This window comes from Stegodyphus dumicola, chromosome 8 (genome assembly GCF_044657685.1).
Source record: "Stegodyphus dumicola isolate Sdum_Otavi_A_Nest chromosome 8, ASM4465768v1".
Classification (NCBI taxonomy): Eukaryota; Metazoa; Arthropoda; class Arachnida; order Araneae; family Eresidae; genus Stegodyphus; species Stegodyphus dumicola.
This window is the reverse complement of record NC_140775.1, coordinates 50,083,471-50,107,855: the sequence shown is the minus strand read 5'-3', so window position 1 is coordinate 50,107,855 and position 24,385 is coordinate 50,083,471. Positions and strand designations below refer to the sequence as shown.

General features: G+C 32.6%; 1 protein-coding gene across 2 annotated transcripts in view; it reads left to right on the top strand.

Moving 5' to 3' along the window:
* Positions 1-24,385, top strand: part of LOC118181044 (uncharacterized) — a 132,736-nt gene that overhangs the window by 73,351 nt on the left and 35,000 nt on the right. For both annotated transcript variants that reach the window (XM_085822932.1, XM_085822931.1), the window contains exon 2: positions 16,530-16,664. In XM_085822932.1, the coding sequence (XP_085679058.1) occupies positions 16,530-16,664 (135 nt within the window). The remainder of the gene's footprint in view (positions 1-16,529; positions 16,665-24,385) is intronic.

Here is a 24,385-nt window from a genome sequence, read left to right as displayed (position 1 = left end):
CCGGAATGTATATTCGAAAGCGTCCAACATTTTTAAACATCTTGGTATGTCTGACAGCCAAATTTCCTTGCAAATTTTTGCTTACTTTTCTCCCTAATTTTTTTCTTTCCTTCTATAGTTATTTTCAGTGCTCACACAAGAAAATTAAGATTTTTCGATTTCTAGACTTCCATAAATTTCGATTTCTTGTCAATTTTTTTAAAATATCAGTTACATGAATTGCGTTTCAGCTGAAGATAGCTTTTCATTTTCTAGTCATTTTAACTATAAATAAAGTTTAAAACGAAGTCCAAAGGATAAATATTTTAATTAAAAGAGTTTTTGCTAAATATCAAAGAAATAAAACAGTCCAGCAGTGTTTATTCTGTACCACCGTGTGACCCGATTCTTATTTCGGCTGAAACAATCTAAATCATATTAAAGATCATGTTTTTTATACAATCTATAACGGGAGAGAAAATTAACTACTTAATACATTTTTTCTAAGAGGATTAATGTAAAAATTTATATTTATATATATATTTTTAAAGCTGGGACTTGAACCATACTGTCGAACTTTTAAAGTTTAATTTACACGGTGGTTATAATTTAAGTTGCACTTTGAAATGGTCATAAAAGGAAAACTACCGGACCAAATGTTATCAAACTTGGGAATCGTGTAAAGGAGGGTGTTAATCGAATACAATTATTGCAAAAGTAATTGAATATTCATTTGCACTACGGCTTGGTAGTTTATTAACGAGTTAACAAAACTTAAATTCTGCTTTTTGTGTCTAAGAATACAACAATATTTTAAATATTTACAAATAAAATATTAAATTGGAGATTTAATTGGAGCTTCATCAGTTGCCTAGCATTTGAAGATTGTTAAATACTAATTGTTTGTTGCGAAGCCTAACCCAGGCTGCATGGTTGGTTTTCGTAGTTTTCTAGGTTCTGTTTACAAAGGTTCTCTATGAAAGCATCTTAACCAAATAGCTCCCATGTTCTTTCTATGTTCAAATAACCAACTAACATAGTTTAAGCGCGATTTCCAAGGGAAGTTATTAGCAAAACTCGAATACTCATTAAAAATCATGTAGCTTGCCAATCGGGAGTAACATGAAAGATACGGCGCCAATAATTAAATTACTGTTATGATACGCTATTTCTAAACTTAGATGGTCATTCCTGTAATTGATTTGGAACTTCTACTAGAGCTGACGGTAAGAATTGAAGTGTAAATAAATTATATCGTTTGCAGTCTTGATTAATATAAAATTAGAAATATTTTCATAGAAAAATATTTTCATTCAGACAGAAAGTTTTTTGAAATATCTGCAATTACTTTATAAGAAGGATTTATTAATAACCGTAATAATTAATTATCACATTACTGATAATTATAATTCAGTTCTTGACAATTACATTCTAAATTAGAATTTTAAGGGGATAATGAAAATACGCTATGCATAAAAATGCATTTTAGAATAAAAAATTAGTCGATTTTTTGTGTTTAAAAACTTCCTAAATTCATTTAATAAACATCGTACCCTCGTTGGTAATTGAATACATAATGTTATGTGTCGTTTATCTTACTTGTTCACAGAACCTGCTGACTTATCGAGCCATTAAGTAGCTGCATCATTTCTACATAAGATCATTTCTACAGAACCATTGAACTTCCATTAAATCGGTCTCTAAGAAGGTTGTATATTTATATTATAATTTGACTTTTATAAAAATGATTATTCTAAATCTTATGTTTCTATAAAAATATACTGTGCTTTAAAAATATGGATGATAGTATCAGCCGCTCTTTGAGCCACTTGATAAGCAACAGCTTGTTTAGAAATAAATTTTGCAGTTAATGTCATAAAATATTTTCATAAAATTCAAATAAACATCAAACGAAAGTTCTCAGTTTTAGACAATTCGATTAAAACGAAGTTAAAGTAAAGTAGCAGACGATAAAATTCCGAAGATAAAAATTTACTCTTACAAATATGTTTTTTAAAAAAAGGAAGAAAGAGAGAAATTTTAAAAAAATAGTTAAAAATTTGAATAATATCATCTATAATTAAAAAAATAGCTTTTCATATAGTATTAATAAATATTTATTACGCATCATTGAGGGAAAAAATTTTATATATTTAATTCTCCGCAAAATTTTATTTGAAATTTAAGGTTAAAAATAGCTGTGGCAATTCATTGTAACTAAAATCCATAAACCACATTTGGCGTTATTATTGCTCAAAAAAAAGATGCTAAATTTCAAAACGCGAAAATATGTAAATCCGTGTATATCTTAGAAAATTTTGAATAAAAAAGTCTAATTTTTTGCAGGTATGCTTAGAAATACACCTACTTTAAGATGATGGTAAAAATTTTATAGGTTATTATTCAAAAATGTTTTAGAAAAATTTATAAAAATTATTTAAAAATAGAAATTTAAAAAATAAAACACAAAAAATGGGTAAATTTTATTTGGAATGAAGCTAAATTTCGAAATGTGAGGAAAAATCAAAAAAGTTTAATTAACATTGAGGAGCTAAAATTTTGAGAGCTAATATTTTAAAACTACTCGTACGATTTTTAGAAAACTTGGCATTCTGGCATAATTTGAGTAGTAGAATCGAAATATGGAAAAAAAATTGGTATGTATATCAGTAAAAGTCCGATTTTGTGTTAGACTACCTATGTTAGAATAGTGCTATATATAAATCTAATATATATCCTAAGTCGCGCTTTCGAGACATGAAAAACGCAGTTTGAATTTTGTCAATCGGCCCAGTAGAAAACAGGAGAACAGGAGATATAGCACTGTCCACCCTCCCTTTTTTTTTTTTTTTTTTTTTTTTTTTTTTTTTTTTTGAGCAGTGTACCTGCCACGCTTTTTGACGCTTTGAAAGAAAAACAAACAAATACCGATACCCAATCATAGAGACATTTGGGACCAAACCATTTGTGTGTGTGTGTGTTTAATTTAATTTAACACATTTAACTCTCTGTTCGTAATTAAAAATCCTGCCAAAATGCGTGGCAGGTACTAACGGAAAAGTACCGAAATTTTAATGCCACGCATGTCACGTTTTTAAACTATGAAACAGGAAAACTTTCTTCGAAAAGCGCAATAACGATCACAACTTATTCATAGGCTATATCTAGAAAGAAAAGAAATTGAACATAGCAAAAGATATTTCTCATTTCAAATAATAAGCTATTGTCAGAAATTTTTATGGCAAAATAATTGCTTTTTAAAAAATTATTTATCGAAATCGTTCTAAAATGTGTAAACACACTCTATAGAATACAGTGTATTGCTTTCAATTCCCCAAGTCAAAATCTGCATACACGGAGTTTCGAACAAGATTTCGTCAATACAGCTTAATATTTTTAGCAGCTTAATACAGCTTAATAATAAGATAATCAATACAGTTTAATATTTTTATCAGTTTTTTCTTTTTCTAAGTACTGCAATAATTTTAAAGAGTTAGATTGTATCAGCTCATATTTATAGAAGAAAGTGAATAGCTTATTATGTAAGGGGGATAAATTTAATGTCTGAAATAAAAGAGATAGTTGCTCTTCCACATAAGATAGCTGGGAATATTTTAAAGTCTAAACGACTTCCTGGAATTATGCAAAAGAAATTTTGTGAAAAGTATTGTAATGGCTGCAAGACATATTTCTGAGATCCGAATCTAGTGAAGGAAAGCGTAACTTTAAAAATAGAGGAAAATACTTATTTTTTGGCTGTTTGAAATGCAATACCAGAAGTAAAAGATTTTTGTAAGTGATAGCAAAGTAAATAATGTTGATAAATAGTATATTTTCCTTCTAGGTTTTTAACATGAAGGGATGTTGAATGCAAACTACTATTTTTAACTTTATTATCACATTTACAAACGTTATAGAATGCATATTATAATAAAAATTTTCAATTTATTTGGCGTACTGTATCCCGCTTATATCTCTAAAGTTATAATATACAAACGCACAAAATAATAGCAGCTTTACATTAAAGTAAGCTATTGCTGTTTCAACAAAATCAAAGGGTAAATGGCCAAAGGCACTTAAAATTTTCCTTTTCGTAGCTGAAGCTAATTTTCGAAAATATACTAAAATACATTTTCTCATTTCAAGATAACTCATTTCTGCATAGAAGATTAAAAATGTATTTATTTAGTTCTTCGAAAACAAGTGTAGCTCATCTTATTGCACACCGTTCTTCTTAAAACAAATTTAAGGCAAAGCACTCGAGGGCTATCTTCCAAGAGAAGGATGTCTTCGTGGGAAATTTGAAAGAAAAACTGGTTTGTGTTTACATTCCACGTGGGAAAAACCATGGAAATGCTTTTATGCATCTAACGTATTTTCCGGTTTCGCCGAATTACCAGCGTTCTCTGGTTTTATCCACTCAGCTACTGGTAGGCTACAAAGAGCTTAAAGGTGCTCATCCTTGAGCTCTCTCAGGTACTGTTATTCTCATGACGGATTCTTGAAAATTAACAGATATTCTTACAAAGGATCGATTGAAATAGTGAATTACGGTTCCGCAATTTATGAAACCGTCAAAAGACTATGAAATTTTCCCCTTCGAGCAATGTTGTAACTTGTTTACGAGCCAGTTTCTTTTAGAATATCCTGCACGAAGGCATTCCCCCTTTAGGTAGATAGCCTTCGAGTGCTTTTCTCTAAATAAATAAAACAAACCATTAGATGGTTGGTCTCTACTTAACTAACAAGGACGAATTCAAATTTCATCATGGTAAAGGAACTATTGCATTGACCATCGCACTGATAGAATTTAATAGTGAGTATTCTAGATTTAATCGATACCGTTTGAGAACACTGGTTGAATGCGAAAGGTAATTCAATATGATTCGCGACACCGTGAAACTGTATCATTGGTTATCACTAACTTAAATATTCAAAGTCTGGTTACAAAGTATAACGATCTTATAACAGCTGAAATAACAAAGCAGTCCGATTGTAATCTAATTCAGTTGCTTTAAATTGTAGAAGAAGGATAGAAAACATAAGAGCCAGTGATATATGTATGGTCGATATTACAACTAGTAGACAGTCGCCTTTTATATATGTTTACATTCATCACTCAGTTAATTTAATCGATTTAAAATCGTTTCTGTTTTACGCACTTATGAGATACTCAAGTTTGGTCATTGATGAAGATTTCGATATAGATACAGACGTGGCGACTATTATGATGAGAGATTTTAATGTAGACGCGAAAAGAAATGAAAAGGCATTCGATTTCCTGAAGCAACACCTGGTACCTTCGAATTATCCAAATATGCTTGGCAATTCGTTTATAGATCGGACATTCACATGAAATATTACTACACATTTATTGAATTATGTTTCTTATTTCTCATATCATCGTCCTATATTGCATACAATAGTTACGAATAGAAGTTGTACACAAACATGAATAAATATTATTTACAATTTGGAACCGAAATATATATATAATTTTTTTTTAATCCGGAGTCACGAAAGGAGCAATAAATCTACGCATTAAACCCTGGCGGCCTGAAACAGACAGCCTCCCGTCATTTTTTAATTTCTTTTATACTATTAAGGGATACTTCGAGATGCGTAGACCTTAAGATGTTTTTAAGCTAGCAACACGGTATAGTTGGCCCACTTATTATTAGCCTTACACAATTTCCTCATCAAAATCATTTTTACTTTTATTTTTCTCATTGTGGAGCAGCACAACTTTATGGCGTATGTCTTCAAACTCATTTATGTAGGTAGAGGAAAATCCCGATTCCGAATGAACTTGAAATAGTTTTGTTTACTATATATACAGATAATACGAACACCTGTGAAATAATGGAAAATCTTTATCAATAGGGAGTTGGACCACCCTTTGACTGAAGTACAGTTTGAATGCGACGTAGGATAGATGCATAAAGATCATAGACAGTATTTAAAGGAATATTAAGCCAGTCCTCCTGCAGAGCGGTCTCTAATTCCGAAAGTCCGGATGGAGGTGGGAATCGAGAACGAAGTTTGGACTCCAAATATGCCCATAAATGTTCAATAATATTCAAGTCTGGAGACTGAGGGGGCCAAGCAAGATGTTCAATTGCATTGTCATGCTCTTCGAACCATTCTTGAATACACCTAGCCTTATGGATAGGGGCGTTGTCGTCTTGTAAAAGCGGTCGCTTCCCAGTGAATACAGCCTAGACAAAAAGATGGATTATCTAAGCCTAAAATACTTACATAGTGATTGGATGTGATCCTCCCATGCAGAATAACAAGTGGCCCAAGACCGCGCCAAGATATCGCACCCCATACCATAATGGCGCCACCCCCATGCTTCACAGTCGGCGAGAGGCAGTCAGCATGAAACGCTTCTTTGGGCGTTCTCCAGGCATAAACGCGTCCGGTCGTCTGAAATTACGATTCATCTGATCATATTACCTGTTGCCACTGCTGTGGGGGTCAGTCTTTGTGATTTCTGCACCATTAGCGTCGCTTGAAAGCCTTAGTTGCAGTCACCAAGATTTTAGGAATTGCCACTCTGCCATAAATGTTCGCAGCATGAAGTTCCCTTTTGAAAGTTTTTGTTGAAATGGGGGTTCTGGAGATGACTGTTCATTTCGAATGTTATCTCGGATAACGATTGCTTGTGCTTTCGGGCTACTATGCGCTTCAAGATCCGTCTATCCCTATCAGCCAGCTTTGACTTTCGGCCACTGTTGTACTTTGAAGACGTCGCCTTACCCTCTTTTGTGTACGCTGTCATAACGGCTGATACCGTACTCCTTGCACACTCCACAAGGTCTGCTGTTTCCGTAACCGATGCTTCACTTAACCGCGCTGCAACTATCATTCCTCTTTGGAACTCTGACATTTCAACTTCTCACAGACGTTTCGATCGAAGCTTACAACGCAGGTGACTGCTGTTGAGAGATTGATACCTTCATCTTCACGCTCACTAGGTGGCAGACTTCTGTTGCAGGTGGCGCGGCTGTATTGCAGGTGTGAAATACATCATACTTTTTCATAGGTGTTCGCATTATTTTGTTCTCCATCTGTACTTCGCTTGATAAAGTGATTAAACGTATTGCGTTAAATGAGCATCGTTGGGGAATTGCTTGGTACTTGGCAAGATATCCCGTAGTCTCAAACTTCCGTCACTGCAAAAAACAGTGTTATTATGTCTAGAGAATTAGCATAATCTTCAGGTATCATGCATGGTTTGTTTAGGAATTAATAAGCATTTTCAAGCTTTCATGAGCTGATTCCGATTACACTACATATTTAAGAATGATCAAGTTAATATATTTCTTGTTTAAAGACTTACTTGAACGGGATATTCCAAAGTGTTTCTTTCTTTAATACGCATATTGCATTCGATTTGACAGGATAAAAAATGCACTTTTGCTGATTTGAATAATATTCAGCAGGCAAGGTTAAAAGGGGAGATGAAATAATATAAAAAGTGCATTTTCTCATTGCTGTTTAATGGTACGGTTTTTTAAAGATATTTAATAAATAGCTTGCTTATGTCGAAAATCATAAATATAAGATCAGCTTTATGTTAAATCTATTTTCTTAAAATATTTCATAGTTACAGAAATTAAAAGATGACATTATTTTAAATTTCACATAGGTTGTTGAAAAATTTACACTTCTGTTGTTAAAAGAGGAATTTGAGACAGCATTAATTTTTGCGTATTTACGTTTTCACTTTGTATATTCATCTTGTTTGAGATTAGAACTAACTGGTCTCTTTAAGCGATGGTAATTATGGATCTTCCCAAAATAATCATTCATCCAAGAATAAATTAGAGTTTAGTAGTGGATCACTGGCCAAGAGTTACTTCGAATCAATGAACAATTTCTAGCATGTCGTTTCATTTAAAGTCTGCTATCATTTCCTGCTCCTTTAAAAGTGAATGACCAGAGATGTAAATACCCTTTCTCTTGCATGAGAGAATCTGTGAGAGTAATTTTTAATTTAAATTCATGTTCATAAGTTCATTCATAAGTATAACGGGAATACGAACCAATTTCTTTTAAATATCTTCTGCGAAAACATCACTTTTAGGCAGCTAGTCTTGCTTGCTTTGCATTATTGATAAAATAAACAAACAAACTGCTCATACAATGCTCATTAGCATCAGAGGTGCTACTAATCTCGAAACTCAGTTATTGTCAATATAATTTTTGTGTTCAAATTAGTTTTCAAACTGTTGCCACCGAATATTATCGCCATATATTATTTAAAAAAATTAATTGGCGGGACGAAATTTGAACTCGTTCTTCTCGTTAGTACAGATCATCATCCGACAGGCCAATTATGAATGCCCGGAAGTGGGAATACACGGCCACTCACTGTACACGCGCGCAGCATGGACCTTATAAGAAAGGTGCATGCTCTTATAAGGTCCAAGGCGTACAGCGTATGACGTCATCAAAATTCTCTCGATTTTCGCTAAAATTGTCACTCAGATGTGGCTGAACCGTATTTTCAAATTCCAAAATTTCTTCTGGTTTTTGTAGTGTACACCTTTATCTATCAAACGAAATATAAAATGATTTTTTATGTTTTACTGTTGTGGAGATAAGTGTTTCCGTGACCCTCAAAAAGCGTCATATTTTTCCTTTCCACAGACCACAACAGGAACGTATATCTACGTTAAAAATCTGATGTGAACATTTCCTTGCACGTCCTATTATACACATTTATTATCGCATTATTATATTGTACATAATTATACACGTTTTTTGCTGCACTTCATTTAAACTTGTTTCCCAGAATTATTCTAATTTTTAATCGATCCTTTAAGGCAAGTTGAAAATTGCAAATTTTTATATAAAATATCCCGGTCAATTTTTGTTGTACAGGAGGCAAAATTCTTATAATTCATAACTAGTATGAAACTTTCTCAGATACGAGTATAGGAATCAGGAGATCACATTAAAAATTAGATTTCGTTGTCAGGATTTGTATGTCTTTTTATTTGCTTTGGAAACATGATGTGTCCCAAATAGGAACAGGGAGCTTACTCAAGCTATGTTCAAATATGTGTGGAATAGACAGCACCAGCAGGAAGGGTTGACTTTACCCTTTATTCTCTATAAGATCACAGACACTTTGGGATATAGAGACCAACCACTTGTGGTCTGAACGTAAAACTATAAAACTATTAACTAAAATTCTAAATAAGAGCTAACTTTGAATTAGTTTACAAATGCCTAACACTAAGACTGGCCTCTTAAAAGATTACGTATGTAGTACGCAAACGGCCGAAACTGCAGTACGTTTTAAATATCAAGAGGACTAAACCTTAAAGGCAATCAGCAACTGATTTGAAAAGTCGCGTGTAATGCAGTGGCAAGGCGGCTCACTTCCTCTCTCTCTCTCTCTTGGCAAAAAGCCACAACTTAAATACTTGGGCGTTAGCAAGTACAATTTGCATAAACCAGTTAACACATTTAATTCTGGCCGGAAGTGGAAAATAAGAAGTGATAGTACAGTTTTAAAATAAAATAAACGTTAGTAAAACTTAAGATCCTTACGTCGTTATTTGTCGAAATTAATTTTACTTTTTAATTTGACATTGCCAAAATATGTTATTTTCGTCACTTTAAACACTTCTGTAATTAGAAGTCATGACTAGGACCACCGATTACGAAACTAAAGCTTGGGTAAGGACTTTTAAGCCAAGTAAAGCGATGGGCACATATGCGTTTGGTATTGCCAATTCCTACAAAAAAGGGAAGTGCGAAACTAAATGTTATAGCAATCCTATATACAAAATTTCAAAGTTCTAAGACTAATTGTTTCTGTGTTATGGGAAATACATGCATACCATATATACGTATGTACTTTATATACGTATGTACAGTCGTCACAAAGGAAATTCCTTCTGAATCCATATTAAATCTATCTTACAATCCGTTTTGGAGAAAGAGTCCTTCATTCTGTCCGTGCATGCATGCACACATCACTCAAAAAAAAGGTCGTTTGACTGGATCCAGGAAAAGTCAAAATGGATATATCCGTTGAAATACGATACATGAAATTTTTCGCGTGGAATTTTTCCGATTTTGTATACGTTCTCCCGGTTTCTATACTTGCATTTAGAAATAAATATTTTATTATATAAAAAAAAAAAAAAAATTAAAAAAATAGAACAGAAAAACTTTGATTTCTGTACTAAAAAACTGGCTGACATATTTCACTTTAAATCTCGAAATCCTATTCCGAGGCCTATATGAACTGAAGGGTAAAATGCTTGCATTTGTACGTAACTAAAAATAAAATATGAGTTTAGAAAGTTTTCTGGTATTAAGTTAAATGACGAACATTTCTAGCAGAATGCCGTGAAAAGTGTCGATCAATACAATGTTTTTCAACAAAACTTTTATTCCCATAATCTTGTAGAATTAGCGCTCTAGAAAACAATGAATTTTTGGGATGATTATTAGATAATGATTCTAAAGTGATAAAACTTTATGTGAATATTAATAACGCATATTTTTAGTGTTTCAAGCTTATAAATTATTTGTGTGAAAATTTTTTGGCGTACCATTAGTAACAAAGTTATGAATTATAGAATGTTATGCACTAATAAATTAGAAAAGAATACCATTAAATGGCATTTAAAAGTCAACCTCGAATTATAATTTACTTATTAACCTACCCCTCAAAGCAAGTTGGAAATGAAGTTAAATATCCCAAATTTTAAAATTAAATATATTAGCCAAGATTCTAATTTCTGTTACAACAGTTAAATTATTTTCCATTTTAAAATAATTTAATAATGTCTTCATTGAAATATTACGCGAAAAAAATAATGCCAAATAATCCTATTCCAAAATCCAAGCTAGCTGAACAAGCTAAACTAATTAAAACATCATTAATAAACTAATTAAATAACATTGAACAAGCTTTCAAGATTTCATGTCAGGTCAAGTCTAGCGAAGATTTTACTAGACTTCTGCGATACGAAAAACGTATGTTTTTCCTAAGCAGCATAAACACGTCTTTTGCTATCTGTCGGTACATGTAAAAAATGTCGAACTCCAACAATGCATTTCTGAGTTTAAAAAGGAATTGCAGGTAGAAAATGTGAGATTTATACACGCGAAAATCATGTGTATGTTTAATATTTCTCATTATATAACAGTGAATAATTAGGGCATTAAACAGTAATTAATTAGTATATAATAATAATTAATGTATTTTATGTCTACATTAATTACATGTAAAATTTTTACTTGTTTTCTATTTTATTTTTAAAACAATTTTCAGGCAGATGCTGAGAGACAGGCGATTTATCTTGCTTGTAGAAGTAAAATTAAATACCTAAAAATAGTACTTTTATTTCTCCTTGTGATCTTAATAATATTTTCTTTTTTCTAGCTTATTTTTATTTTATCAGCCCAAACGGGCGTTAGTCTAGAAGGACTATTAGACTCGAAACGGCATTTTGCGTAGAATCTTTATAAACGGCTATATCACTTTTCAAATTGTTGCCACCAGATATTATTGCCCTGTATTATATTAAAAAAAAAGTTAAATAATGAAGAATCTTCATGAATATATGTATGTTTTTTGCATTGTGAAAAAACAGCGATACAGAGAGTTATCAAACTATAAACTACGTAGTACTCCACCCAAATATAGGATTGTGGAAGCCCGAATCTTGAACTTCGATATTTTTAAATCTCTATTTCATATTTTTTAAACTTTAACGAATTTTTTATTAAGAAACTCAATATTTCCAAAGCGAGCAGTGCAACACACTGTGAGGAATAAAATATTTTTATCCCCAGCTCGCTATCAGAAAATCTAAAGATATGCTGTTTTTAAATACTATTTAGCCCAAATGCTCTCGAAACATGTATGTATGTGTAAATAAAAAAAAAAAATAAATAAATAAATAAATAAATAAATAAATAAATAAAAATAAAAATAAAAATAAAAATAAAAAAAGAAACCGCCTCTTTGGGCGTAATATAATATCTGAAAGCTTTCGAATTTGGTAAACGTTTACAATTGGGTGCCCCTTGTTTTTTGGGGATTTGTTTTTGACGCCAAGATCGGCGCCAGGAAGGCACAATTTCAAGATGGCCGCTACACAAAATCAAAATAAGAAGTCAAAGAATTGCACAAACTCGGTGTCCATATACACATCGTTTTATTTTCACTTAAAAAAATCAGGAAGCTAAAATCAAGTTAAATCTATCATGGTAACCAGAAATGGCGTTTCGTCGCCAAAATTGAACAAAGTTTGTCGCCAGCCGAAGGGGCACCCAGTTCTACACTAGAGCCCCATTTTTTTTTTTTTTTTTTTTTTTTTTTTTACTTAAAAAAAAAAAAAAAATTACGGTATATATTATCTCATAAAATACACGTGTTAAACGATTGTTTGTGCTATTGGTTAAGATTCTGGACAACAGAAATTAATTAATTATCTAGTTAATAGTTAAACGAATGTTATACATATGGTGAAGGTATACAAATATTGTACGTAGATTTTCATAGAATGGAGAAGCGGCATTTCTAATCTTCGCATTATTCAAGTGTCAACAGATGTATACGCAGATTCCTTTCGGAATATTTTATTACTACAAATCTTTTATTCTAATTATCCTATAAATCAAAATTTTAATCTGCAAACTCTGATAAGTTTATAACAATTTTTAGATTTTAACCTGGAATTTTGAGGATCAGAATTTAGAATCAGGAATTAAATTAGAATTCAAAGGTCAGGTTCTTTCACCTCTTCTGGCCATACGCACAAATCGCAAGTGCAAATTTTCCAAACTAGCATGCTAAGTGAAATAACTAACAGTCCATGTTTAATGAGAAATGCAACTAAATTCACAAGAATAATTGGAATAGGTACGCTTTTAAAATTTTTGACAAAACTTCATAAGCAAATTCTGTAATAACTGGGAGAACAATGGAAACAGTGAATTTCTTATCCTAGACCATACCTATAATTTACTTAGGAGCCCTGAGGTAAGAAGGATCCTTAAGGCCCTTTAAACAACTTTACCCCTATCTAATTTCTTCAACATTTTATCTGTGAAATTATTCGAATTTAATAGCATCAGAAATATTTATAATGTCTTTTCAAGACTTTACATTACGTTATGTTACCTTACGACTCGTGCAAAAGCATCTATCATCTACATGGCATAGCAAATAGCTAATTCTCTAAGTGTTGGTATTTGATGTTGCATGTAACCTTTATGCTTATCTTTCAAACTATAAGCTCAACAGACTGAACGATTTAAAAACATTACATTTTATAATAAATATAATTCTTGATAATTTATATCTTTATTTTTAATATTATATTTAATTAATATAACTTACAATACTTATACAACTAGCAAATTTATGAACATATCCACCGTAATTGTAATTAATGTAAGGTGATTCTAAAACCATATATATTAAGTATCTCGATACAGAATAATCATTTGTTTTATTTCTTAGTTAGACTACAGCATCTCAGTGGACAGGAACTTTTTAGAAATGTCGCAAAATTTTTTAATTAACAATTCCCCGTTTAATAACTCTGGAAAGATCTTTTCTTTTTCTTTTACACCCATTCTTCTTCTCCTTTATGCTTTGAAGTTTTCGTATCCCAGTTTTTATTATATGTATTTAAATGCCTCGCGTTTCCTTTTTCTCGTAATGTTGTTTCTCACTCCTTCGTAGGTATTATGCTATTTGTTTGAGCCATTTTTCATTCCTTATCATTTCATATATGAACTTTTGCCCTCAATGCTGTTTTCTCTAAATGTGCCAAGCTAAATTTCTTCGTCATACAGAGATAAGCCCAGCAAGGCCGCAAGCTCGGAAAATGATTTAACTTGTAATAATTGCCCTCCTTTCCTTTTACCCCATCAGCATAGCGTAGTTTGAAAGCTTTTTAACAGCAGTTTTAACTAATGTTATCTGAAATGCAGCTGTGAAATAGAAATGCAGAGATTCTCAACTAAGGAACAAAAAAGGAAGATTTTATACGTTTCAGCTACAGAAAGGGTGGTTAAAAATGTTGCAAGACTTCGTGAGTGGGCGGAAACTTTTGGGTTTGGTTCAGTACATCTAAAAAGGCAGGGTCTGAGTACTTAAATAGAACGGGAAAGATGAGAATACAAGAGGAAAATACCCTATCAATAAAGCGTAACTGAAACTGGAAGCCAGTAAGTGTGAAGCGTAAAAAAGCAGACAAGGGTCTGTTGCGTTTTAACTAAGTAAATCGGGTCGCTACGCTGATAGCAGTATAGATTTCTGTTCCATAAATATATTTTGCCATTTGCAAAACCTGATGGCTATTGTATTAAATAGGTACACATAAAATATATTAGATTAAAAATTGATTACCATTTTAATTATCAAGATTTTTAATACAAAAATTCTAAAATTTAGTGTGAACTTTATTATAAAATTTAGTGTGAAATTTTAATCTTTCGAACGATAACTTAAAAGACCATTACGTATTTTAACTCAAAACCAAAATAAGCTTTTATTAAAAATGAATGCAATTATTGCAGTTTCAGTTAAGTTAGATTATCTATATCATTAAGTAGCTGACCCGGGTGCCACATTCTTAATCTTCTAGAGATATCTTAGCGTTTGGTGTTTAATGTTTATTTACGTTAATGAGATAAAAATGACAATCCCTTTGCTTTGATTAAAAATGTTCTGAAAAAATTTGAGCTGCTGTGTGAGATACTAAAACAACAAAAATCGGCGTAAGTTGAAAAAATTTGCAGGTCTAGTTTTGAAGGTTTGAACGGAATTTTCTTCTTCAACTGCAGGAATGAACATGACGAAGAAGAAGCATGTGCTTATGCGATAATAATAGACTAGAAAATTCGAGAACTTTCCCATTAAGGAAAAACAGAGCTATTGGCGTTGAATAATAGCTTCAGTTCAAACCTTAAATATTAAAATAATATTTAAGGTTTGAAATTAATTAAATAAATTTATGCAGTTTGCACTAATACTTGTTGTTTTAGTATCCCCAAGATTTGTTCTTGGCGTACTATTTTAGTTAATAGTTGAACTATTATTTAAATATATTTTATCAAATTATATTGTGAAATATAAGCATCGAGATTCAAGAGTTCTAGTTATGTAATTTTTTTACTCAGTTGCGAGCTTAAACTGAGCCGGAGCCACCAGGGAAAAGAAAACTTCTCCCTGGTGGCTCCGGCTCCAGGGCAAAAAGTACGAAAATTCAGTTATGCCTTAGCCGGAATTCGAACTCCAGACTTCTTGATTGCTAGCCGAATGCGCTACTACTATTTACACTTCAAAGGCACGCATTGAAGAACGAGAAAATTCTTTATATCTTGTCAGTTTAGTTATATGAAATGAATCATCATAGTTTATGCTATCATGATGCAATTCATTTCTGAATTGGAATGCCCTTTTACATGACAGGTTCACATTAAATATTAAATCGAAATTCAGTATAACATTATGTCAGAAACAATTCCTCTGACTCTGTATTCATCTTCCTCTGACTCTTCAGAACAGTAGTGTTATTTTAATCTTTCGTTCTTCATTTTACATAATCTGCTCTTACTCAGAAATTAGAAATTCGATTATTTAAAACCTTTTAAGCTTCAACTTTCTCATCTTTCTGTACGTATTTTTATAAGTTTTTTTTTTAGTTATGTTTTGGAAAAAAAAGAAAAAAAAAACTGTATGTCTGAAGGGATTTCATCAAGACCCGATGCTGTTATTTCTTCTTCGGTTACAAGTCTCTTTTTATAGATTACTGGAGATAATTTTCCAAGAGATGAGTTAGAATTAAACCTTTGACTTCAGTCCATGCCATAGAAATGCAACTAACCTGTATCACCATTCATAAGTTTCTTTCAAAAATCAGCAAATTCTCTTCCATTTTCAGTTACCAGTTTACAAAGACCTTTTCGACATAATCCACGGATAATCCGCTCATGAATGAGTACTCGGTAATTCTGTGTAGTGCGAATACGGTAGAGGACAACTAAACAATTATAAACCAGGGCTTCTTTTGGATCTCAGCGAATTGTTTCTAACATTTACTAATAGCAAATTTCTTCAGAAACAGAATGACATCGATTTCGAAAATTTTTTATTAGCCTCTCTATAATTCCCAAGCCTCAACCTCATAGCGAATGACTTAGCAATATTTTTTGGGGAAAGGGGGATTGCTTTTTAAGATTTAAGACTAACAGTCACTTTTGTTGTGGTTATTCATTGATACACGTCTTAAGACAAACTTTAAAACAATTGAAAATTAACAAGTTAATCATTTTTATGCTTTTAATCATTAATGCCAAAGAATATTTTGACCTCAATTATGAATTATTAACGATGATTTAAAATCTCATGCAGTTCCGTAACATTTAATATACTATTATATCTACATTTAAGTTTTCTTTCATTCATTGATTTTCCCCTTGATATTTTTAATCTTCCGGCATATAATTAAATTTTTTTCTCATGAGGTGGTGATTCAAAAATAAATTCTTTTCCATAGGCATATCCTAAAGGCTATTCGGTGAGGCTACAGTTGCTTCGACTTGCTGTCACTACCGGAGTTCTGGCTATTACCATCATTGGAACATTCATCCTGCTGTCATTTTATATTCGCTCCACACAGTGTTCCTGTTCGGTAAGTTTGTTTCACATTTAATGCGCTCCAAAGTGAACACAAATTACTTCCTCCTCATCCTATATGGATCGGGATGTTTATGCGATGAGCTGATAGTAATTTTTTACTACAGCAAAAATTTCATTTGATTCACATACAACTTTTTACGATTAAGAAAGCTTTCTATGATTAAGATATTGACTCTATGCATCATAAATGTCAACATTTCTGTTATTTTTTATATAGACTATTATATTTTTGTAATATTCTTATTATACCTATCAGAGACTTATTAAAAAATAAACAATAAGCTGCCAATGTCTGTTCAAATTGAGAGGATGGTACATATTTTAGAAATACAAATAATCAATACTTCAGGCTATTCTTCAATAATTTGTACAATTATGTAGAGTGCAAGTACGATATAAATGGATAAATTAGTAAAATAAAATATTACAAGCCTTACTCAAGGAACATATACCCCCTTAAAAATATCATGCAATATTAAGTAAACCATCTTTACCTGTTAGTAACTGTAGTTTAGATTACTGATTTAACTTCGTTAAATCAAACATACTTTCAAAAAAAGTTTTTAAATTTTTCTGCACATTATTCCATAAGTAAGGTCTTGAACACTGGATTCCCATACGCCTCGAATGAGAATTAAGTATTATTTTTAAGCATGATAAATCAGCCTTAGGAAGATACTGCATTAAAAGATTCCAATGTATATGCATTTTGCGAATTTTATTTTTTAAATGCATAAAAGAAGATAAATAAATTCGCAGCATACCATGGTATCGAATATAAAAGAAATACAAGTATATTTTTATATACGTATATCACTTCATTTATATGTAACGACAATCTATCCTATTTATTAAAAAATTTAGGATGCATATTTCTTTTACTTTACTAAATATTAAATTTAACCTCGTCTGTTGCATAGAATATACTAAATTTAACTAGTTAGTTTCCGGATTAAAAATTAGTTTTCCTTTTGTTTCTGCATATGGTGAACACACGACACGAAATCTCAAGTTTGATTTTTTTTTTTCCGGTCATGTTTTTCCTAATTTTTTTTAAGTTTGGAGGATGATATTTACAAACACTACAGATATTACAGACTAGTAGCAGACAGCGGGAGATATAGCAAGGTAGATGCAACAGATTATTGAACGTCCGATGTCATGTTTTAACATGGCTGGATAGATGAATGAATAAACAAGTTCTCTATATATACGACGACCATTAGCGCTTGCTCATCGGAGATTCCGGTTTATTTGATGAATATAAGAATTGAACGAAACAGGACTGGAGTCTAGCCCTTTACCGGATGACACCAATTTAGTCTGACGAGCGATTATGGGCATATACATTTGGAGCGATATACATTTGAAGAGAGAAGGGAACATGCAATCGTCCCTCCAACATCATCGAAAAGTACCGCTTAGAAGGTGCCGTTCTCGTTTGGAGAGGTATCATGCTTGGCAGCCACACTGACTTTCACATCTATCAAGGAGTTTCCGTCATTGGTGTCCGCTACTGTACGAAGCTACTCTTGCCTGATGTGCGCCTGTTTAGAGGTGTTGTGGGTCATGAGTTTCTCTTCATGGACGACAACGCTGCAATCTTATCGTATAGTAGCTGTCGCAGAGCTCTTGCAGCATGAAGATATTCAACGCTTGGATTGACCTGCTATTCCCTGGACATAAAACTCATAGAATATTTTCAGGGATATTCTCAGGAGACGCTTGGCAGCACATGACCAGCCGCCAGCAACGATTCCGTATTTGAAAATAACGCTACAAGAAAAATAGACCATGATGCTTCAACAGTTCCTTAGCAACCTTGTCGTCAGCATGGGCAGAAGTTGTAATTTCTGCATCACAGTCAAGGATGATCATATTCTTTTCTAAAGACTGTATTTTTCTTGCCAGGCAGAAACATACCATGGACGTTTCTCTTCGTCTCTCTGTCCTGTCTTCTGTCCAGTTGTGCTCGGAGTTATCTTTTCAAAAAAGTGCCTATTTATCTTCTTTTCCTTGGTTAGGTGTTTCCTTCTTAGATGTTTGTGGTCGTCTCATACTTCCACATCTTGGGGATCTTATGCTATGATTTGAGTCGATGTTGATCCTTCTGCACTACATTGCATTAGAAAACCCGTCTCGTCCTTAAATATTTTACATCAGTGTATTATCCTTTCCTATCTTGCTCAGATTCATTATTCAGAGCATTCTAAGTATTTATTTCATCTTCAGCTTCGTTTTGTTTAAATATTTCTTAATAATTATTTTAATAGTTAACAAATTTTTGCATCGGTCAAGCTTTTAAATTTTAGTCTGTTTACAAAAGCAAACTCTATTAAAATGTACTGGTATTTCTTAATTATTTATTCATGTAAATATTGATAATGTTGATAATTGACATTGTTGATTATGCGAAACTGCTAAAAAAGGGATAAATGAAAAAATTACGAGGCGAAAGTGATAAACCTTTAAAGAAATATAAAACTGAAACCGAAATTTTATTTAAAATCCAAAATAAGGTCTTTGACTGTAGAAACAAACTAACAGAAGATATACTTACACCACACGGTGCGTGGTGTATAAATTGAACCTGTAGCTTACACTACTTAATATATTTTTGAAACAAAGTAAAAATATTAAAATTGTAACTAGAACAAAAACCATAGTCAAGTAATCTAACTGAAGGTCAGATAAGCCATAAATTCTTCTATCTGCATTTGTATCGCTATTTAGTATGAAAAAACTTCAAGCAGTGCATAAAATACGCAGCTCGGTAGCTCGAAGGTAAATTAGAAAACAAATTTAGGACTTCCAAAATCAATAAAATACATAATGAAAATCAGCATACCAAAAATATTTTCTTGTTTTCACATTTTTGTATAATCATACACATGTCAGTCATAATAAATGAAGAAAATTATCCTGCACATCGAAGCATATACTTAACATTTTATAACTTAAAACTACAATGATAATTACATTATCATACAGAGTACATCTATGAAGTTCTAAGATTACCTTTTTAACAAGTTCCAGTAAATTTACCAAACGATAACTGGGAGCATTTATTACTATGAAATCTCAACATGCTTCTCCTAAATTAGAGTGCGCTTATGGACAAAATTTCCAATGCAATTAACAGTTTGCTTCGATTAAGAGAACATCTTTTATGGATTCGAAAGCTGAGTAAGAAAGCATTAAAGCCTTAAAGTTTTCTTGTAAGCGGGAAAAAGAGCAATAGAGATATCTAAAATGTTATATAAAGTATACGGAAATGATTATTACTATGATAGTGATATTTTTCACTGGCAAGGATGATTTCATTGGTAGATGTGTAAATATTGATGATGAACTCCAGGATTGATCGCAGTTTACAGTCTGAAATGGATGAGAACAACAAAGAGTTTCAGTTTGTATTGAAAAATCATCACTTATCTATTCCAATGAGCTCTGGTCAGCTTAACACTGATAAAGACATTATTCACAAAATTGTCATGGAAGGTCTTGAGAAAAAGAACTTTTTCCTCTCGGTCTGTACCTCACGCATTAAATGCAGAATAGAAAGAAGGTCGAATTTTTGTATGCGATGATTTGATGCAAATGGCAATGATTACTCGTGGCCTTTTCTAATATATTATATTAAACTTGGTGCTCTGTTTATGATCCTGAAATAAAAGGGAAATAATTTGCTTGTGCTAGAGAAGATTCACCACGGTCATAGAACTTCGGTTTCAGCCATGTTTGTGACTTTTATTTTGATTGGAAAAGGATAATTCACAAGGATGGTTTTCTTCAGAGACAAACAGTTAACTCCATATTTTATCAAAAGGCAATGGACAAACTTCTGAAGAGAATTAATCTCATTAGACCTGAATCGAATAACGGTTTCTAAAGTGAAAGACAATGAAACTGCAGTCGCTCAGATGGTATACTGGTTAGTACCTACTACGCTACCGAAGTACCCAGTTTCGAACTCCGGAAAAGATATGGATGTTTGTAAATGTATACTGTCGCTGCGGCATAGCGGCACTCTAAATATGCGGCGAGCCGAAAGTCCTCTCGTGTGGATTGGTGGGAGTGCAGAGGGGTGAGAGACCTTCGGATCCCAACCCGGGGTGCTCTTCCTCAAAATTGGGGTGAAAAATAGAAGTCCAACTTCTCTTCGGAGTAGGCTCTGGCAACCATTGTTCCATGTAATATGGACACGACGACAACAACAATAAAACAGAAAAAAAAAAAAAAAAAAAAAAAAACAGAATTAAATAACTGATTTCTAGTGCAAGACAATGCGTCGTCCGACGATTTCATATGCCCAGTAGATTCCAGAAAAAAAAAAAAAAAAAAAAAAAAAAACTTTTTTTTTTTTCATAGAAAGTTTGAAAGTTTCCAGCATCTTCTTATTAGAGCCACTAGACTACTTTCTCCTTCTCCTTCCTAAAGTCTCACTTCAAAGATTTTTCTAAAGATTTTTCAGATCGATTACAAAGTTTTCCTATTTAAGTCTCACTTTAAAGATTTCAATTTTAATAGATTAAAGAAATTCAGGAAACCGTATTACATCGTAGTGTTAGACAGCATACCTAAAGCTGAGACTACGAAGGAATCAAAGTGGCTGCATAAAATTGCCAAGTATCGCATATACAAGTGTTGTTACTTGAAGCTAAGAGATAAAAATCTTGTTTTCTTTCTTTAACTTTCGATTTCGTACGACTTACTTCGGGTATTATCTTTATTATCTTTACAAACTTCTCGTAATAAAATTCAGTATAATGTTACGAATTTTGTACATATATAAATAAATTTAGTAAAATTATATATGTGAAACTATTGTATTTGGTTCTATAATGTAACATGAAAATCTTAAGAAGCGAAGCTTTCCAGAAAAATAAAAATACAGGGGCAAGTCTAATTAACATCTAATGAATGCTTATCTCGCTAAATTGATGAGATATTGCGAAGCTGGTGATGATTTTCGCAATTAATTTTGGAGAGATATCGCGAAAATTCAAAAACATTAGCGACCATTTGGTGATATATTGCTTCGGTCTTTGTATAACTGTAATGGGTATTATAACTGAATAACTGTAATTGATAATATATCGAGCTTATAACCGTATCCGGATCTCATATGCCTTCCAGTAATTTCGAGAAGTAATAGAGATTTCTCGGCGGCTGGGAGAAAACTGTATAAGACCGGAGAGAGCATTAGTTTGGGAGTGGTAGGTATTTAATTCAGTGTCAGTTCGAAGTATTCAGATAGCTTCGCTCTTTAGATGCTCTTTGCACGGCGTTGTGTTTAACGTTCTTAGTAGTTTGGGGTGTAACTACTACCGCTTGTACCCTGTGATACTCTGAAGAGCTGTGGAAAGTTCCAGACCTGTGAAGAGTTTCTTTTGGTAAAATAAATTTTATCATGCTATCATCAGTTCTATGCGCATTTAATCTAAAATGAACCCGTAAGCACACAACAATTTTTGGTATTAGAAATTTAATTGAATGTCGGTGATAACAGCGATGGATGAACAACTAAGAGAGCTGGTGACTACTTTTGCTGCATTCTAAGAAAAGATGGAAAGGCCCGTGAACTCCGTTAAAGAGGAGAGGAAAGCTATTAAAGGAAAGATGGAAGTTTACCAAGATTCCGTTAAAGGAGATATGAAAGCTTTTCAAGAAAAGATTGAAACAGATCGAGAGGAAATGAAAAGAGAAATTAGAAGAAAGAGAAATGAAAGAGCTGCACAATAGAAAACAGAATTGAGGCAGTGGAAGGCAGAACAGACACGGTTGAATATAAAATTAGAGAAACTGAAGGAAGAGTTTTTGCTGCAGAACAACAGATCGGAGAAAGAGTTACACATGTCGAACAACAAATAGAAGAAAGAATTTCTTCCGTCAAAAAATAAAAAGAAGAGTTTTACTGTCGAACAACAGATCGATTACAAAGTTTTTGCTGTCGCCAAAGAAGTTGACAGCTTAAAGAAATTCATAGCGATTTGCAGGAAACAATTCTGACGATTTAAAATTTTTACCCATACCTTCTCGACCTCCTCTAAGCTATCCACTAATGATGGAAAGACTTTCTGGCAAGTATATAAGACACCGTTCTCTATAGCTATTCTTATCATAAATAGATTTCTACCGGTTAACTGGAAAATATTCAAAACTGAGTCTTTGAACAAAGAGGAACATTTGTACAGCCTGCAACAGGCCAATTCTTTGTTATGCAGCCCCCCCGCAAGGAACAGCGCCACAGATCGACAAATTCATCAACTGCAAATTGTACAGAATAAATTTCTTAGCATTATCATTGATGCTAATTTCTTAGTTACAAATGTTCTTCTTCATAAGGACTCAAAATTGAGGATATTAAAATTCTTCGAAGAACAAACGATTGCTTTTTTTAACAAAACGTTTGCTTTTTTTAACAATTCAGTGAGTATGTAAATTATTCGCATATCTTCTGTTATGAAATTTTGCATGAAGATAAGTACACCAGGCCTCTTGCTACTCATCTCATCACTGACAACGACCACAACTTTATCACTAAATTACCTTTACACACGGATTGTATATAGCGTGTATAGTATAAATAGGTTCACTGCCTTTTAATTGTATTTTCATGACTTTTAAGCAATTTTCCTTTTTTTTTAAATTATTGTATTTTGTATTATATATTCTTTTGTTGCTTTCTCAATTCTTTTGTTGCTCTTTTTGCTCTCTTTTTATATGCTTCTGTCTTTTGTAGTTGCACATTTCACCCGTGTATAATGATATCACATTTATTGCTTGCTTTCCCATTCCAGCAGTCCAGTCGGATTTCTAGACTTTTAAAGCCTCTCAGCTTATTTCTCTGATCTTCGGCTTTATAGCCCCGATCCCTTCCTCCCTGCCCCCAATTTCTCCTTAGCGAGATAACTACGCCCGAAACTTTTTAAAATCATATGTTTTAGGGCTAATTTTTGTCATAAAGCCCGCAAAATTGTTCTTTTATTAATAGTTCCGGTGATATGTATATAAGTGGCGGACGCAAATGGCATTCTCAAGCTTCTTCAAACCCTGCTCGAAAACCACAGGTTAGACTTCGAAACTCTATCCGGCGCGTTGGAACTGCGCTTTGGCGAGAAGTGTTTAAAAGACTATAGCAGGCTTCAGTTACAATTTCGCCAACAGAACCTCACGCAATTCAAGTTTAACTACTGATTGTACTCTGTGAAGAGCTATACGACTATTTTTATGGACAATTCCAGAGCTGTGAAGTGTTTCTTTTGGTAAAATAAATTTTATCAAATTTTCATGGGCTCTATGTGCATTCAATCTGCATGAAAAGAAAAATTCAATTACAAACCCGCATGTGCGCAACAGTATGAATACGATATAAAGTTAGATTTAGGAAGCTGGGCTGAAATTTAGGTTCTGAAAAGATTTTTGCGTAATTTCTTTCATGACTGATTTCTGCTTGAAATTAAATATTAAGGAAAAAAACTGCATGAAAAGAAAAATTTCTTTTGTTAAAGTTAAAATAAGCCTTTCGACAAACATTTTAGCACACAAGCTAAAATGCTATGATTTAAAAAAAGGTCTAGAAATACAGAATTAGCGAAGCAAAAACGAAAGTAAGAAGATTCGAGATCATTTTCATAAACATTACGCCAGTTTTTATTTGCTCATCGAATTCGAGGCTCTTGGTGTTAAATTTTCCTTCGGTAACTATTT